Source organism: Dicentrarchus labrax, unplaced genomic scaffold, assembly GCF_905237075.1.
Source record: "Dicentrarchus labrax unplaced genomic scaffold, dlabrax2021, whole genome shotgun sequence".
Lineage (NCBI taxonomy): Eukaryota > Metazoa > Chordata > Actinopteri > Moronidae > Dicentrarchus > Dicentrarchus labrax.
Genome location: NW_026136707.1, coordinates 20,333,803 through 20,353,557, shown reverse-complemented (window position 1 = coordinate 20,353,557; position 19,755 = coordinate 20,333,803). Strand labels below are relative to the sequence as shown.

The 19,755-nt window shown below is 44.9% G+C and overlaps 1 protein-coding gene across 4 annotated transcripts in view; it reads right to left on the bottom strand.

Annotated features, from left to right (window-relative positions):
* Positions 1-354: 354 nt before the first annotated feature.
* Positions 355-19,755, bottom strand: part of LOC127367146 (teashirt homolog 1) — a 197,509-nt gene continuing 178,108 nt past the window's right edge. For 3 of the 4 annotated variants that reach the window (XM_051406736.1, XM_051406735.1, XM_051406733.1), the window contains one exon: positions 355-5,168. In XM_051406736.1, the coding sequence (XP_051262696.1) occupies positions 1,633-5,163 (3,531 nt within the window). In that variant the 5' untranslated portion in view covers positions 5,164-5,168 and the 3' untranslated portion in view covers positions 355-1,632. Of the gene's footprint in view, positions 5,169-7,123; positions 7,152-19,755 lie in introns of those variants that run through there. The other variant, XM_051406732.1, reaches the window with a different exon arrangement.

Here is a 19,755-nt window from a genome sequence, read left to right as displayed (position 1 = left end):
TCATCCCCGTCATCTTCATCATTATAATAATCATCGGCAGTATGATGCGGCTCAGTCATCAGTTATAAGTATGACACCAGTAACTTTTCTTTTTCTCTTAAAATTTTGTGAAAATAAAAGCAGGCCTGTTGCATAACACAAACTATATAATAACAGCGAGACAAGGAAATTTTGCATCTCACCTCTGCAATGTCGTTTCACATAATCAAAAAAGAAATCCTCTTACACTGGGTTCAGATTTGATATGGGTGTGATTGCTTTAATTTGCCGCAAAGCAAATGCTACAGAGGTACGTTTTATACATGTTGAGTTCGGTGCACCACCATGACAAATGAACACACAACCACAAATGTATGACTGTTAACAACTGCTTTGGGGTTTATTTTACAATTGAGAAATAAATGAAACAAACTAATTGGTGCTAAAAATTTTTTTTTTTACAATATTGTCGATAAAACATTGAAATGTATAGTCATTGTGCATCGCTTATTTATTTTCCACACCATTTCATGCATCAAATTGGATGCAAGTATAATTAAAATCATTTCTGTAAACCAAGCCAAAGAAGCTAAATTTGTATTTTCTTTAAAAAAGGACATTTTGTAGCTCTACAGCATATATCTATATACACCATCTGTTTTTATTTTTTATCATTTTTGTATATAAAATGACAATATAAAAGTTAGAGAATGCACACACCTTAAGATACAAAGAATGTTGAGCCGTTTCAAATGGTAAGATATGTCTTATGGAGTACTGACATTTCACTGCATTTACATGTAACGGACTGTTCTCTTTACAGTTGAATAAAGCGACACAATTTAGAAAGAGAAAGTTGTAACAAACCATACAACTGGAAAATTGCTATAAGGTGATACTTCACAACAAGGAAAAGTTTTTTGAGCAAACTTGCATACTGACGGCCATTCATTTTCACTGATTGACTCGTAACCAGAAGCAGCATTTCAGTTTTTCCAAATGTTCACGTGATCTTTTTTCTAATACACTGACAGATTTATGAGCAGGCCATTCATCATCAAAAACATTGCAGTGACAGGAACCCAAAAAGGAGAGGGGGGGAAATGATAATCCTTGATCTTTTAAAATCAATCCGATTTTGACAAATGCAAGATATTTCAAAACATGTTCTCTTTACAAATTCAAAATTCAACTGTCTAAGGTGCTACTTCAGTCTTTCAGGGTATTCTTTCATTCTTTTGGTGTATACATTTAATTTTCACCTTCTTCATATCAAGTATTATACAGTTTTCTCTTCCACCAATTCTTTTTCCACTCACCACTTTTACCATTGAAGCAGTAGTTGTATTTTTGCCATGAAAAGATTAAAATCTTGTGTTTAACCTTGATTCACTAAAATACATGCACAGATCAGACAAATAGCATATAAATATATTACAAAATAAGTGTAAAAAAGCTTGGCAAAACAAAAACAAATCAACATGAAAAGACATGGTCCAGTCAGGCAGTTATCACAACAAAAAATAATAAGACCGATTTTTCTGGCGGCTCAGTTCGGCCCAGTGCAGTAACTGTGAACAATGTCATTTTAGTGCAATGAAATTCTAATCAGTTCCACAGCTGTCAGTCTCTACCCTCAGCTCGAGACCCCGCTTAAACCTTCTCCATCTTGTCTAGCTTCTCTAGTTTCTCCAAAGCAGAGACAAACACCAGGTGGTCCTCTGGAGACTTGCCGTGGGTCTTGCTGAGGTGCAGTTTGACCGCGTGTTTGCTGACGAATGTCCGATTGCAAAGTCTGCACTGGTACACAGAGCCTGTGTCGTCCTCCGGCGTGGTCAAGGCTGACAGGGGGCTGCCGAATGTCATTTTGTCTGTGATCACCTTTGAGGCAGCCTGCTGCTCCCGTAGGTGCTCAGCTGACAGTTTGGACAGGTCCTTCAAGCTGAAGCCCAGGTGAGACTCCAGGTGGCTGATGTAGGAGGAGGGAGTCCTGAACTGGGAGGCACAGTCACCACAGAGGAACACAGGCTGGCACGAATCCATGTTCTTGAGAAACTTGGTGCCCCCAGTCCGTCTCAGCTGGTACTTGACATTAGCCAGCCAGTGGGATATGGTGGTCATGGAGAGGCCTGTGAACTTACAGATGTGGACCCTTTCCTGTGGACCCAGGTCAGTCATGGCGTAGCGGCCTTCTGAGGTCTCCCTCAGGCTAGAGGCAAACTGTGCCTGGAGGATGAGGAGGTGCTGGGGATTCCAGTTTGATTGCCTCCCTTTCCTCTTCTGCACTGGTGAGAGGTCCTCTAGGGCGTCCTCAAATGCACTGCCGTCGGCATCCGACTTCTCTGAGATGGAGGAGGGAGTTGAAGATTTGGGCGTCAGTCTTCCAGTGAGGTTTTTAACCATATCAGAAATGTCCATCAGAGCATTCTCTCTCAGAGGAGAGGAAACTGAGTCAGGGAGGGAAATGAGGGGTTTGTTACCATTTACACTATTGTTGGTCAAAAGCACACTGCTGCTGTTGTTATTGTTATTGTTGCTGTTAATGCTGGACTTATGTTTACTCAGGTCTATGGGCTGGTCATTGTTTTCATACAACTGATAGTGGTTGATGGGCTCAGCTGGCTTGCCCTGAGGAGTTGGGTTGAAAGCTGGCTTATCCATCATGCTGTTGCTGATTTTGTACAGCATAGATAGTGGGTCTGCTGCTGGGCTTACTGGTTTAGAGGCCTTACCCAGGTGAGTGTTCATGATTGACTGGAGTGCGCTGAGAGGATTGATGAATGGACTTTCTGGTGAGTGATCGGTGATGATGCCAAGACTGTTACCATTAGTTACTGGGGATTGACACGCCTCAGAGCCGTTCTTTGAATGGTTGTTGTGGCCATCTACTAGGCTCTCTTTGGGCTCCTTCTTGCAGATGAGCTCTGAATCTACACTGCCTGGGCTGCTACTTCTCATACCAGACGGTTTACCTACAGAAAGGTCATTTGGAGATGCTAATTGCTCTCGCTGCTCTCTCAATGCAGGGGAGGGGGATTTTACTAATGATGGGGCCCGACATCGTTCCAGGCTCACCATCTTCTCCTCCTTTTCTTTCTTGACAGTGGCAGCTTTCCCTGTCACTTTTTCCACTAGCTCCTCCATGGCAGTGACATTGCTCCTGAGGGGGGTAGGGGAGGAAGGGCTCCGAGGCGAGTGGATGACTGAGTTGGGGTCATTCACCAAGCCTCGTAGCCCACTGTTAAACATTGGCTGCATCTGGACACTCTGGACCATTGGGGGTAGAACAGTACTGGAGCTTTTCATGGCACCATGCAGCTGGTAGGCTGCATGAATGCTAGGGTAGCCACCCCATGTGGGTGTGCCTGTCTGGGCCTTGCTGATGGCACTGGATACTGTGTTCTCAAGAGATTTAAGAATATCTAAACCCTCTTTTGGTGCCTCCTCCAGATCTTCTTCTCTAAGGTATTTATATGATGTTGTGTCTGTCTCAGATTTCTCACCTGAGTCATCTTTCTCCTCCTTTATTTTTTTCTCCAGTGGCTCACCACCTTCGACCTTTTCATCCTCACCTCCTTCCCTCTTTTCCTCTGAGCCAGAGGACAGGGCAGGGGACACTGGCTGGGACTTAACACTGGTGGGAACAGGGAGTCTGGTGGTGGTCGGTGGCAGTGGTATAGACTGAATCTTCTCTTCCACCACTGGATCGAAAACCAGCTGTTTGCCCTTCTTGGATGCAGAATTTGTAACCTTCAAAAAGTGACCTGTAACCATCATGTGGGCAGTCAGTTGTTGCAGTGTATCATGAGAACTCCCACACTCCATGCATTTGAGGATCTGGGCTTTACGAGCTTCAAATTGCCATGTGTAGCTGGCACCATTCTGGTAGCCATAGCGGTTGTTTGGTGTAACATAGGGGTTAGCTGCAGATTTTGTATCTTTGCCAACATCCCCAAGGGATACACTGCCACCACCACTACCAGCATGGATAGAGTCTGGGGAGCATGGTGAGACTATAGCATCTTGGATAGCTCGTTTTTTAGCTGAACTGGACACCAGTTTAGTGGCCAAGGCTGGCACTGGTTCTTTGAGAGGCACTTTCTGGTAATGCTTGGTCTTAATCATATGAACACTGAGATCTTGCAGAGACTCAAATGAGTGGCCACAGTACATACACTTCAGCACCTTCTGGGCATCTTCTTTTCCCTCCATCTCCATCAGGGAACGCTTGCGTGGTTTGGACCAGCGCTTTCCCTGCTCCTCCTCTTTGTCCTTGTTGTCATCTCGATAGTGGCCCGTCTCATTCATGTGGACTGTTAAACCCACCAGTGTGTCATAGGCAGCACTGCAGTCTTTGCAGCGAAACTTGCTTGCACCAGTGAAAACAGAGCCATACAGCTTGTTGTTCTGCCGGTAGAGCTGCACTGTGCTGAAGAGGCTAGGCTCTGGTAAAAGGTGGTAGGGCGTCTGCTGAAAAGTTTTGGCAAGTGCTGCCTGGTGCCAGTCATAGGCCACACCACTACCATTACTAGCCCCACCACTGCTGCTCCCACTGCTGCTGGTTGCACTGTGGCTGCTAACAGAGCAAGCTGCTGTGCCATTAGTATTGCCACCTGCGCTGCCTGTGTGGTTGACAGTGGTGCTGGAGCTCCTGCCATTATGGTGACTGCTAGCCATGCTGACCCCACTGCTCTTGTTTGTGGTTGTAGTTGTGGAGACAGTAGCAGTAATGGCCGGCTGTGGTGTGGTGAGGGCACTGTCGACACTGCCAGCTGCAGCAGGCTTAGATTTCATGATGTCCATTGTGATACTGGACCAAGAGGCATCTGAGATGAGGTTTGCATAGACGGCTTTCATCTGTGCCAGGCTATCCTGGAAAGAGAGGCCGTTGTTGGGACGGAAGGGCAAAGCTGTCCCCTCCCTCTCCTGACCGTCCCTGGAAGAGGTGCTCTTGAAGTCCGGAAGTCGGTCGCTGGCATCACTGAGTGGAGACCCGTATCCAGCATCAGGGTTAGTGCCATTGCTGAGTGGAGAGTCTCTGTAACTAGGTGGCTGGCCTCCATCCGCATCTTCCTCTTCCTCATTGCACAGGAACTCAGTGTCCTGGCCGTCTAATGAGAGGCCGTCATCCTGCAGGTGCTCTTCTTCATCTTGAGCGGCTGCCTTAAGCTCATCCTCGGGCATGTATGCTAGAGAGAAAGAGAGCAAGAGAGAGAAGACAAAAAAGAGGAGGAAAGAAGAGAGGAAAAAGGAGGTCAGCTCAGTGAAATTAAAGATTTACAGCACACTAACAGGACCACTGTCAAAATAACATGGAATGAATACTCAATGATGGGAAATGTAGGCTTTTATTCTCATCCAGTATGAGTGTGTGTATGTGCCTGTATCCATTCATGCACAGGTTTGTGTGTATTTTACACACATGTGGCTCTGAACGCCAGTGGTGAAAAAAGCCTCCAAGGGAAAAATAAATCACTGAGCTTCTGACAGTTGTCCTTTTCCTTCCCAACTCCCTATTCCTCCACACATGCCTCATGTTCCCCAGGAAATGACTGGCTGTTTGGCCTTGTTAGCCAGCTGCATGCTTGCATGTTCAATTCCCCCTTTCACTGTCTTTCTCTCTTCCCCAAGCTTTATTGCCTCTCACTCATCCAGTCTGTGAAGTTCAGCTCCTCACATGTTCAGGTTATGCAACTGATCGGAGACGGAAAGAAACAAAACACTAATTTAGAGATATCACAGCTTTTGCTAACCCACTCTGCTGAGCTGAAGGTCATTTTCATTTGAGCTAATAAACAGAAACTGGCAAAACAATTGTCCTTGGATTGAGAATGCCACAATAATTGTTGAAGGAAGGAGTCTGTGGTAGTCAGTTTAAGCATTTAGAATATGCACTACTCTTCTGTGATACAAAATGGCCTGGACAATGCTTGACAAAAAGACAGATTAAAAGAGATCAAATATCGAGATGTGGAGAAAGAGAAATAAACAAGTCTGAGATGTAACAGGTTTACCAGTAAAATGAATACATGTAAATTATATAGAAGGCTACATGATGTGTGTGTGTGTGTGTGTGTGTGTGTGTGTGTGTGTGTGTGTGTGTGTATGGGTGTGCATGCTACGGAGACACAGCAAGCATCAGTAAGTAGGTGAGACAGGAGGTGGTTAGGGGGAAAACAAGTGAATGAAAAGAAGATGTGGGGGAGAAAAAGTGAGCAGGAGGTGGTAGGTATGGTGGGCGGGGAGAGAGAGTGTAAAAGAAAAAGGGAGAAAGAAAAGAGAGAAAGAAAGAGAGAGAGCGAGAAAGAGAGAGGGTGAGGGAGGCAGGGAGACAGGAAAGACGGCCCCCTAGCTTCTTCCTTTATCTCCTTCCTGCATGGTGAGATGTGTGTCCTAGATGCCAGTATCAGTCTCTCTTGATGAAACAGATGTGCTGTCAGCTTCAAATGGCACGCTAACCTGTCATATCATAATCTAAGTGGACATAATACCTGATATATATACACTGGCACCATTTACTGCTGCCTGAGAGGAGATGGGTGGAGGAGGTGGGGGAGGTGAGCAGCTGCACCATCGACTGTGACTGTGATGATGATGTGCATGTGTATGCGTGCAAGTGCCTCAGTAAGTGCCTGTTTGCGAATGCGTGTTTGTCCGCATGCTCACCTCCCCATGCCTATGCGTGTACTTTACGCACTCTGTAGCTCATACATGTTTGCTCTTACAGTGCAAACCTGAACCCACCGACCATAATATTGCCTATAAGTCTGAGTTCGCTGTGTGCTACTGATACACCCTTCTCCAAATGAGCAACATACTCCCCTAACGCTTGACAGGATTTCAGTGAAATGAGAGCACTACAGGAGAACCTGGCTGCGCTTCAATCCCACTGACAGACTGAGACCGAGACAGTTTCTAAAACTCCTGAAAATCCCTAACACAGCAGATTAGCATTATGTGCTGTACTCTCTACAACACATCTGCAGAGTGTCTTCTGTTACAGTGCCTTCCCCCTCGCTAACCTGCTTCCAGAACAGGAGGCTATCAATACATATCAGCCATTTAATATACAAAGCATCCTGCAGAACGGCTATCCATTCTTTACAAGCCCACACAAACAGTGCAAACATACAGTAGGAATTACCTATGTGAGTCATTCTCATCGGCTGCAGCAAAAAAAAAAGAAAAATAGCTAAACCCCAATTATTGGCAGTGCTTAATACACACACACTTATACACATACACACACAGACAGCAGGAATGAGAAACAGCAGATCAGAAATATCCTTGGGTGAGTGACAAAACACAGACTGCAGCAGGGAGGGGCTTCGAACAATGAGCAGGTCGCCAGGGAACCCTTTGACGATCCCTGTCAATCAATGCCTGTCCTGCCATGTTGTCATGGAAACAACAAAGAGGGAGATATCAAAAGCACACAGACAAAAGACTGGCAGAGACAGACATCTGTAAAAATCACAGGCAGCAAGTGGACGGTTTCGTAAACCATAAATGTACAATATCAGTGATGAAACATGGCTAACGGTAGTCTGAAATAAATGATCTCTCCATCTGTTTTGAGATGCTGTATCTATTCTGACAGGATGCTAAAATCTGACGGATGAGGAAGGAAAAATATTAAGAGCTACATATCAACTCTATCTGTTCAATCACTGCAACTTGAAGATGTGTGATTTTGACTAGCGACTAGATTAAGCTCCTTCTCTCGTCCTGGGCGCACATATGCAGAGCAACACCAGCAGCAAGGGGCGGGCTTGGGAAGGGGCAGGGCTGGCGTGCCGTCCCTGGCGGTTTGGTTTGCCGAGTGGGTGATGGCTGTGAGCAGGGCCATCTGCACGGGCGCCAAAGCGCCTGTCACTTTTGCTCGGGGACGTGCCGCCATCAAGGAGACAGGCGGCAGCGTGGCCAGGATAGCACTGCAGACTCACTGTCAGAAGCAGCAGCGATCAAGTACACCACCAGCCACGCCAGATCACCAACAACACACACCAAGGAAGCAGGAATTAGCATCCCAGTGTATCACCAATCTCTCAATACCTACACATATGCGCTGTTGATAAAATGGGATCTAAAACATGTTAAGTACCGAAAAAAGGTTTCTAGTAGCTACTTTGAATGTTAGAATGGCCTTTTTAAAAATGCATAATGCACAAATGGATTGACATACACATTTTATGGTGCTGTAAAGCAGGTGTTATAAAAGGTTTTCATGTCTCAGGCTACCAAATATACTTTGGACGTGTGATTTGTTTTTTAACTCTCTTATTTATCATTATTATTATTATTATTTAAATTTAAGGACTTCACCAACTGAAGTACCCATGAAGTACCCTCGATTCTGATTTCTCCCTAATGTATAAAGATGGTAGCCTATGCGTCATTGCAGATTTGCAATCTGTGATCAGGGTTGTACACTAGTACTCAGACACCAGACCAGAGCTGACTTTGTGCAGAGTCCTATTGTGCAGAACACACAGACAGTTTGATATGATGTTTTTCTGATGAAAACACTGTGGTGAACGCCCTGTATCCTGCCTCAACACAACACTGGGCCTCACAGTGGGACAACATGATCGACCTAAGTACAGATAATTTCTAAAACATTCTCCCTCACACACGGCTTGACTTTATGTATGACTTGATTTTTGTAAATGATACCAAATGAAATACGACCAGCACACACGTCAGCGTTTTGGCAAGGAGTAAAGCAGAAACATATCACTCCTTTTCAAAACTTTGCTATCTTTCTCCGCCCTGCCCATTTTTTGCCTTCTCCCTTTTCTTTGCTGAGAGTCTGCTGGTTGTTAAATCAATAAAACTCTCTGTCAGGCTCACGGAGCTTCACCATTTGGCCGCTGTCAAAGCCAAACAAACCAGATAAGAAAGGCAGAAAGGCGATGAAACGAGAGAGAGAGAGAGAGAGAGAGGAAAAAGAAGGGGATGAAACCAGTCAGCCTCCCCTCACCACCACCTCCATCACCAGCCCCATTTCTCCAACACCCCTCTTTCTATTTATTTACACACATTTCTTTATTTATTTGATGTGAGTTTGGGAAGAGGGGGCAATCACGGCAGTCATTTGCGGCACTAATGTCCAATCACGGGCCCCTTCACTCATGTGATTTAGGCAGTGCAGGAGTGGGTTTGCGGCAGAGAATGCTGGGGTGTGGGGGGTATGTGGTGGGCAGGGGGGGGCAGAGGCCGTTTAGGCCGGCCCCTAATAGGAAACTGGCAGTCTTATTCCTTCCCCAGATTCTGTTTGTCACCCCGCTCTCCATTACGTGCCTCTCAACCCTGATGGCTTTGGACAGGAGCTGATCAAAAAGCCATCGCTTGACCTACACGCCGTGGCAGAACGAGACTCGCGCCCTGCACAGGGAGAAGGGGGAGAAAGGGAGATGAGATAGAAGAGAAGGGCGAGGAGGAGGGGTGTATGTCAGTGTATGTGCTGAGAGGAGAAAGAGTGCGGCGGTGAGGAGGGAGGATGGTGGAGGGAGGAGGGGGTGATAGCTCTCGGACCGGGACAAGAGGGCTGTAAATAAAATGACATTATTATTTCCTCTGTCCCGTCATGTAGAAAAGCCAATTATGGTAATGCTGCTGCCGGCGTGTCAGAGGGAATGCTGGGATGTGCTTCCCGTGAAGCGGCTAACATGAGAGCAATGCCCTGATCAGGAACACAGGCCTCAGTTTGACAAGAGACTGTACAGATAGGGAGAAGAAGAGAGAGAGAGGGAGAAACAAGAGAGAAAGAGATATGAAGCTAAAAACAAAGCTGCATCTGGGCCTTGTTTTCTTAACAGATAAATGTTGAGCTATCTGCAGGAGAAAATATTTTTTGAAAAATCAACCCATTACAGCTGACAAAATGAAGTTTGGGGCTCCAAAAGTCTGAAGAGGGCACAATCTCACAATTTACTTTATATTATCCTGATCATATTTCACTCTCACTCACACAGTCATATATTCATAACATTTCAGTTGCATTGAGTTGCGGAAATCCCTTTTTATGTTGTGAAAAATCAACAAGCAACAAAAACAAACACCGGTGAGGAGGCATGTTGTGCAGAATCTTATTAAATGCAGCACCATGATATGAAAATGATTGAGAGACCCCAACCTAAGAGAAGCTATCAAACTGAAAAGTTCAGGAGTTCGTGAATTATACTCTGTCACACCTCAAAATTTGACGAGATGAATTATGCAAAGATGACGGTGAAAGAGCCGGATATTGAGGGTGAAGGCGATCATTTACTTTAGAAGCTAATTCGTTCTCATCTCATCTCAGGCTTCTCCCGGTATCCCGTTCTTAAAATTCCACCTACGCTTGATAGGGGGGCTCTCCTTAAAATAATTCCTCAGCTACCTTTCTCTTTTCACTCCCCTCCATCACCCCCTCTTTCTCCTTTTCTCCCTCCCTCCTCCTCCTCTCTCCAGCCTTGCTCACATGCCCACATGGGCCCCTCCCAAGCGGAATAATGGGAGCATATGGCCTAGGCAGCACCTACAGGGCCTTAAATAACTGCTGCAGCATTCCAGCTCGCTGTACCAATTTATCTCTCACCCCCCTCTCCCACCCCATTTCAAAACACTTCTAGCCTGAGTTGAGCTCAGCAGACAGCGGCGGATGGGACATGTTGTTCTTCAGACACATAGCTACATAATGGACTGACGTAGAAAGTGGTGTGAATGTGAATAAGTGCTGTGCAAACAGGATTAGTGGTGAAATTCTGTATTATTGGCAGATATTCAGTGAGTCAACCAGCAGCTTTTCCGGTGATCGTTTGCACTAGTCCATGCAAACACTTCACGTCATGTTGATTTACAGTAGGCCAGTAGCATTATGTAAAGTCAAAGCACTGATCTCTTAGCGAGCGGTTTGTTAGTGTGTTTTGCCCTGCAAGCAGGATGACAATGTTGGGTTGCCAGCTAGTCAGTCCCTCTAAAACTTCGGTCCATATCTCGTGCGCTACTGCCCAGGCAGACAAGTGAGAAAATCTTTCTGTGAGAGACTGTTCTGTTACCAACGTGGTTCAGGTTCAATGTCTTTATCAGCTAATGCTGTTTTATCAGCATTTTGCAGAAGATATTGACAAGCCTCTTTGAATAAAAGTATCAGCTAAATACCAAAATGTGTGCACTATGGATTGATATGGGGCATTTGACTAGATTATTGTTCTGTATAGTAAGGTGGGGTCAGAGGTCAGACAAGTAGCCAGTGCTAAGCTGGCACAGGTCACGCTCTCATGTAAATATGTCAATATGTCCCACAGTCATCCTTCTATTTGACCTCCAGAGAATGATATATGGATTGATGGGAGGTCTATGTGGGGGTATTTGTGCATATGATTGTGTACGGGCAGGTGTAAGTTCCATGTGGGCAGGTTTAAATGTGTGTGTGTGTGTGTGTGTGTGTGTGTGTGTGTGTGTGTGTGTGTGTGTGTGTGTGTGGGTAAGTGAGAGAGAGTGAGTGTGAAAGGTGCTGCTGTTTTATTTATAGAGCAAGCGCTATTTATACCCAACTCAAAGATCAGTTCAGAGAAGCAGCTTGTGGGCCACAGCCAAGATCACTCTCCATTACTGTGCATACACAAAACCAACACACACACACAAACACACACACACTCACCCTCACACTGAATGTAGGACGGGAAGAACTATCGTCTCCGCTTTTTACACATGCATGCAGTAACAACACAGGGAGACATTTACAGTATATCCAGCCGTGTGTTAGTTGGTGAAGGGGTGGATGGGGGGGGGGCAACTGACTGACTGAGTGTTCTTCATGGAGTACAGCAGGCTTTAACATGCTGGGGGATCAATACAGTGAACCAGCGCCAATCGATTGCAATTCATCTAGCTTTTTTTTTTCAATTTAATTCTCACCCACTCACACTCCACATTGAGCTGCTGCTGCTGCTGTCCTGCAAGGCAATACATAAATAAACATACACACATATGCATACATGTGAACACGTAAACACAATAACACATACGCACACACCTGAGTGGCTGGAACGATTGCACCCTCCATGCAAACGTAGGTTCAATAAACCCGTATAGAATTTATTTATTTTTATTGAGCATATCAGCCCATCCTGGTCTTCTCTGCATAACAAGGCCTGTATAATTAAACCATAAATTTCAGTGCGCTCCTTTAATTACCACAGACAATGTCAGGAGGCAGCAGAGTAAACAAATGGCTTTGAAGTGAGCAAGAAAAAAAATGCTTCGACACAGCAATGGAGAAGCTGTTCATTTTGGTAGGGATGTTGTTGCACTTGAAAAGGATGAAATGTTCAAAAGAGTGTACGTGCACGGGGAGTACAGTATGTATTTTTTTCCCCCTCCTGCCTTTTCTAAGAATGCTTTTGAGGGATGCAGGTTTGCTGTAGAGTGAAGGGAGGAATAATCAGTGTATCGCTGCGAGCATGACGATGTGTAAATGTGTATATTTGGATGAGCATGACACGCTTGCGACAACTAATAAAGTATGTTAGGAAGTGTGTGTGTGCTTGTGTGTTTGCATGTGTCTTTAAGCATTTGTTTTTCCTGAACAAACAGAAGGCACAGAAGGTGCGTTTGTTTTTGTATGTAATTTATTGGGAGCCAGGGGTTCTTGTCCCTCTTGACCATGACTGGAGACATCTGCAGATTTTTGTGTCTTCTTATACAGTATATATGTGCTGTGTTTTGTGTGTGTGTGTGTGTGTGTGTGTGTGTGTGTGTGTGTGTGTGTGTGTGCTTGCTTTAGGTCAATGTCAACACACAGACCTGCTTCCCAGCAGCTTAGCTAATTACACAAGAGCCCTGAAGGCCACTTAGAACAGGTTAGCTAATTAACAAACAGGCTGATTGCAGATTAATTGAGAGGTGTTCCTAATCTTCACCCCTAAACGCAATGACAAATGCTAACTGGCGCTAATTAGGCCGGTATGGAGAGCCGAGAGTGGAGGATGTATTTACAGTTACTGCAGCTCGTATGGACGTGTGGCTTATATCCAGCTGCCTTTCACAGATCTACTGACAGTTTAAGCAAATAAAACTTCAGTGAAACTACTTGGACAGTTTTATCTGCAGCCTTTTTTTAAGATGTTCACAATCTAAACAGTCTAAGTGTGAATTTTTTAATTGTATCTTTAATGAGTTTGTGAATTAGCTCTTTGGTAGTGTTAGAATTTTTATCATTGTTATCAATTTTGGTAGTAAACAGTAGTGAATTATTTTATTTATTGCTTGCAATTTTAGCTGTCATATTTGTTTACTTTTACTTTAGTTTACACAACTTCTTATGTTAACATAATCATTTTGCTTGTGTACTGTAATTGCTTTTATAGTGTCTTCTCAGTTTTGGCTTTGGGCATTATATCGAATCACCAGTAAACACTTTCACCAATCTCTCTATCTAATGTTTGAAAACTCCCTCTCATATGCTTTATTGAACGCAGTGTTAAGACTATAATGTTTACCAGGTGACCTTTCAATGTGTGTGTGTTTGTGTGTGTGCGCGCAGGATTTGGGTGCGTTCAAGTCTGCTCCAACATGAATGGCGTGTATAGATCATGAAACCTGAAACGGCTGCAACACAATGGGTTACGGTGGATTACAAGGCAAAATGAAGAGAAATAGGCCCCTCAGCAGGGATCTGAACCAGCACCCATCTGTGGAACGATCACCTGCCAATAGACCACCCCCACCCCCACACTCAATCTTACAATTTTCACAGACACTAAAACTACTCCCCAAGGCCCGACTTCTTCCAACTTCCATCTGCCTGGATAAATTTATCATACAGCTCCCCTGTCTATCACACACCTGTGCCTTTTAAACTGCCCCCCCCTCCAAACACACACACACTCAAATTCCACCTGGCCTCCTTCAACCTCTGACCCCACCCTCACCCAAGTTTCTCTCCCTCCTACAATCCTTCCCTCCATCCATTGACTCCTTTGCTTCCTTCTGTCTTCTGCACCACCTGCGCTTATAAATCCCCACATCAGGATGGACCACTTCACCTGAACACACACGCACATTGCCAATAAATACACACACGAGCACACACACACATAAACACATGCAAGCACCCTCACCCAAATCCCAGAAAACACACGCAAACATACACAAGTATGTACAAACACACACACATGCACTGTCCCTGACAAGACAACAGCCAGCAGCAGCTGCTTCCATCTCCTAGCAACGGCCAGCCTGATAGATGACCCAACGATGGATAATTACCGTAAATCACCACAGCTCACACACTAAAGGAGAGAGAGGGTTGAGAGAGCTGGAGAAAGACTGAGAAAACAAGAGAGAGAGAGTGAGTAGGGACTGAAAGGGATCAGAAATAGAAGGCTGGGACTGGTCATGTGTGCACTAATGCACCTTGATGAGCTCAAATTCATCTGCCTTTTAAAGCACACACACTATGTACAAATGCAGACTCTCGTGTATCAACACACACGGTGTAATTCATACACTCGACACAAGATAAACCTGTATATATGCATGAAAATATCTAAAAATACACATCTGCATATACCCACATGTGTAAGTGTGCACACTTTGTCAAGCATACGACAGACAAACAGACTCAGAGATACACACTGGCAGCATTGTCGCTGTAATCTGAAACCGCAGGCCCCGCCTACCTACAGAGGCGCTTGTCAGTCACAGATTCACCTCTTTTACACAGAGGCGCCAATCAAAGCCCAAACTGTTCTGTAGGGTGGGTCTAAACGCTACTGTGTAGAGCCGGGGTTGTGATACTGAACACAGGACTGATGCCAGACAAAATTTGATTGAGAAATAAATCTTTAATTTTAGATGTTAAACAACAAGCACGTACCCTGAACATTCTTTTCTTTCTTTTTTTCCTCTTTACAATTGTTTTGTTAACTTTCTATCTTTTAGCTCTCCATTAATGATGGGAAACCACATTTGCATAAAGTCAAACCCGACTGGCACGCAGTCTATATTCCATGCACTCTAAATTTAGCAACATGACAAACTACCTCCAGAAGTTTTAAATAATTGCACTCTGGACAAAGTTTACTCCAAATTATCAACAGATCTTCGATATGCACACGCAGCTGCTCCATTTACTTCCCCTTCATTTTCTGCTCTCCCAGACATGCAATCTGTCCCTCTCGCTCCCTTCTTTCTTTCCTCGCTCCCCCTCCCTCTTCCCACCCTCCCTCCCTGCGCGAGTCCTGGCTGCTGCAGACATTTGATCTGGCTGCCTTGTGATAGATTGACAGGTAATGAGGAGGTTGAAGGGGCGTTGGAGACAGGAGCAGGTGTTCAGCACAGTCTTTTTGGCCAGCGCTAAGCTGCCATGTCCTTCACTGCTGCACCGCACCACTCCGCTTCCTCCCTCTCTCACTCATTCTTTCCCTCCTTCTTTCCTTCCTTCTTTCCACCATCCCCCCTTCCTCTTCCTGAGAGAAGAGGACTATGCAATCCATCACGCGGTGACACGGTCGGACATAGACTGTCTTTATATGGGGAAAAACGCATGGGCCATGGAAATAAATAGAGAAACGAACATCGAGTCCCATGCTGGCAGCAGCAAACTAGGCCTCGGACTGATCAGTCAAACTGTGTCGAGCAGAGGATGAGACTGATTTGGAGCATCCTGTGTAGAGGAGACCGATATGTTTTCTTTTACATGCCGATTATGGTACCGATATGACTCCTATCACATTTCATTACTACATAAAATATACTCTTGATAGGTTGGAAAAGCATCTGAAAGAACATTTCAAACAACATTTCAACCACCATACAATTCCAGAAGTCTCCTGAAAGCCAAACTAATGACATTCTTTTAGATTTAGCAGCTCTACAAGGCAGGGAATGCAGGTTTCATTGCAGGATTTACACACTTAGGTTGGTGAGTAAATCCTCCCACACCACACCGAGGAGCATTTTCTGGTCAACCACCTGAAATAAAAACATTACTAATACATTCATATTCACCTGCTGTAGTCAGGCAGAAATCTTCACTACATCATATCAGAGGTGGGCAGCCTCGTCTGGCCAAATTCCAAGAAGAAGCCAATATTAGGAAACACACTGTACAGTATATATCAGTCTGACGCTACACCTATCTGAGTCACTCTACACTTTGACCTGTTTCAATCCTGCTGACATAGCGAAGCAGCGCTGTGCATCATACCTCACAAACTAAGGAGGAGGAAAGAGCAGAGAGGAGGATGATGAGTGGGAAGACAGAGCAGAAATCTGAGGACGGGGAGAAATAAGGACGAGCTGAATCAAAGATGTGCTGCACAGTGGATAGGAATGTTTTTAAATGTGCAGTAAAGATCATTCGCTTTGGTTTTGAGTGAGAGTGAATTGTTGCTTTGCTGAATTTAGGTATTGTTTTGGTTGCATTGCACAAGTAGAAATGTCAAGGAAAGGAAATTTATTAACAAAAATCTCAATGAAACTCATCTCCTTCATTGGTTAGGAATTCAGTGCAGGAAATGTCTTTGTTCTGAGGTTGAACTTTTCTTTAATTCATGGCAGGTTTAACCCAGAATGACTAGAGCTTAAAGTTGGCCTCGATCACGTGATTTTCGATCCAAACTAATTTCCACCACACTGGGAAACTTTCTCTCCGTCTAATTTCTGTGTGACATTTGCCAAACGGTTCTACTATTACTACTGTAGCTTTGAAAAACACCTTAAATGCAGGAGGGAGGGTGGAGCTTGTACTGTCGTCATAGTAGCCAGCGGACAGAGACAGTGGGGGGAAAACAAGGCTTGAGCCTATAAATCCACCCCTCCAGTTTATTACCCAACATTAAAGGACATGTCACCCTCCTAAATCAGCAGGCCGAGAGGAGACAGCAGGGCTAAAACAGGGAGCATTTGCATGTTCTCAACATTCCTGAGAGGTGAACGAACCGCTCGACCACCTTCCTCTAGTTATATCAACATCATAGTTCAAACGATGAGAGATTACGCACTGCATGATGGATGCCATCGGCTTGCTGTCATGATGGAGCTTTCTGAAGCAAAGTGAGGGTTTGGATATGAAGAAAAATGTATGTGTCCTGTTATCTAGGTTTTGTTTTTATCAGCATTTTCCTACAAATGGATTTAAACACTGAAATCCAGCACCTGGTCAGACGTCTGACCAGCTTTCTTACTTATTCATAGCTACAAAAACAGCTTCACCTGGACAGTCTTACAGACAGTTTAATTATTTAAAATAACACTAGATAAGAGTGTGTAGAATTAAAGAGGAAGCCACCAAGCTTAAAATTAGCCTTTCCCAATTGTCACCCTACTCAAAGAGAACCTGTTTTTTGAAAAAAAAAAAAAAAAAAAAACGTCATTGACGCGCAATCACATTCAAACACACTCGCCTGTCAGTTTATAACTCTCCTACTCTCTCACACACACACAAAATAACACACTCGCACTCGCACACACAGACCAAACGTGGTCCAACACACAAATAGACACCCACACATACACACTTTTTAAGCCCTCGCCTGGCATCAGCTGTCACACAACCTGTCTCGGAGAACTAAGCAGAGACAGACGCTGTCAACTTAGAGTGCCTCAAATGCCCACATCCAGCCAGGCAGAGGAGAAATCAAGCCTGTCTCCCAGTATAATTTGCGCTAATCCTTCATGGGAGATAGTAAAGTCTATGGCATATCTGCCTAATAGCATCAGTCACCGGCAGGTTCTAATCTCATATTTAGACCCATTTCCATCACGGACTGACGACAAAAGCACCAGCACAAAGTGTGATTACCTTCTTATTTTTTACATTTCTGCATGACTTGACTCCTGATAATGGCGGGGTGGGGTGGGGATTTTAAAAACATGAGAAGCAAAAACTTTGAGGCTCTTTTCTTAGTGGAGGAAGAAGAAAGTCATTTGAGGCAACTACAGAAGACAGGTAAGACAGGAAAAAAACGGAGTAAAGTAAGTGGCAAACTGTATCAGGAGAGAAAAGTGGAGGTAAAGAGAGTGAAAACCTTTCAGTCAAGAGCCTGCACACACTCGCCCGCATTCACATCTACACATCCTCATGCATGCACACCCTCATACACTCTCATACACACACTCCTTTTCAAAGCGTTTACAACCTGTGGTGTTTGTCCTGCTCTGCTGGCTGCTTTACCACGTGCATTTGAATGCCGACTGGAGTGCATCCCTCTCTTTCAGGCAGCGCCATAAAAGACGACACACACAATGAGGGCTCTTTTCAGCCAAGTGGGGCTGCCTGGGGGTAGGGAAGCACCTCCAAAACCGCCACAGCACTTCAACTCTCAGGGCACAATGAGGTGCTGAGCCTTGATGAATAATAAGAGATTATTCATAAAGATGACAAACAGAACAGAAACAAACTATACAAAGTGTTGGGATGAAAAGTCCTTTAGTTGCAGATTTCATCTCTACAGAGTGTGTTGTCTGTGAGTGTGTGTTTCCAAGAGTGACCTGGCGAAAGGAGGTAGACAAAAAGAAGGGGAGGTAGTGCAAGGATCCTAATGAAGCCGTAAATCAGAGTCCGATGAGAACAGACTCTGAAGGAGGATCACATCACTGGAGATCAATGCAGACAGCTACACACACGCACACACACACACTGACAAGAATAAAGACGAGAAACACTCAGACGCAAACACATGCCAGAATTCCCAAGTGAGGCTGACTTACAAAGGTACAAGCAAGTACATGAGCATAAGCACACACATTTATTCACATACACACAGACACACACACAGAGTGTGACACACACTCTCATCTTCAATCTATTAAACTTCCTCCATGCTGCCCCCCTCCCCAAGAACCCACCCATGGGCTCAGGAGTCCCACCTCCTTGTTCAATCCTGCTCGTCTGAATAATATCGGCCGTGATGAATGGCGCCATAACTCTGATATCCACAATCAATCTCTGCTTTAAAGACACATCCATCTTCTGTAATGCTGGGGGGGCAGGGGAGGTGGTGGTGGTGGTGGGGTGCTCGCCTGACCTCCTTGTGGGAGACTGGGGCGGGGGGCACTCAAGGGTGCCGATGGAAGGGAGAAAGGGGAGTTGGGGGGGGGCACTGAGTGATGTCTGTCAGCTCACATCTGGCTGCAAAAATAAATGAGGCTTATGAAGACAAATGAAAAAGGGGTCTTCCTGGTCCCCCACCTCCCTGACACACACACTCACCCACAGACAGACAAAATATGTAGAACGGATAGAGGAGGGAGGTGAAAACACAAAGAAGACAGCGGACGGATAGTGCCCTTCTCTCATTCTCGATATCCTTATAAACACTGAAGCTGTTGAATACACATGGTCAAAATGCACTTCAGAACAGTAGCAGAACTGTGCAGATACGATTGTTTTACTGTGCTTTAGCTCAACTTGGCTGCACGTTACAATCAATAAAAACCTTTTACTCCTGAAGACCCCTTTTATCAACAAGAAAAAAGGACAACAAAGATACCAAAATGGCCACCCTGGGACTGAAACTCCTTACCTACCTATGTGTGTGTACAGGGTAGGGGGGTGGGGGTAGTATTTAGTGGGGTGGGGGTGGTGGGGCTTAAAGAGTGACCTATCCATGACCTGTTAGAAGGGTCACCCCTCAGTGACACCACCACTGAATATTCTTCTTAATGATGTACCATGTCTTTTAACCCCCGCAGACAAAGCAAGGAAACATTATACTGTCAGGAGGGCTCCCCCACAACTTTTTTTCTCTTTTTCCCCCGTCACTTACTCACTCTCTCTCTGTC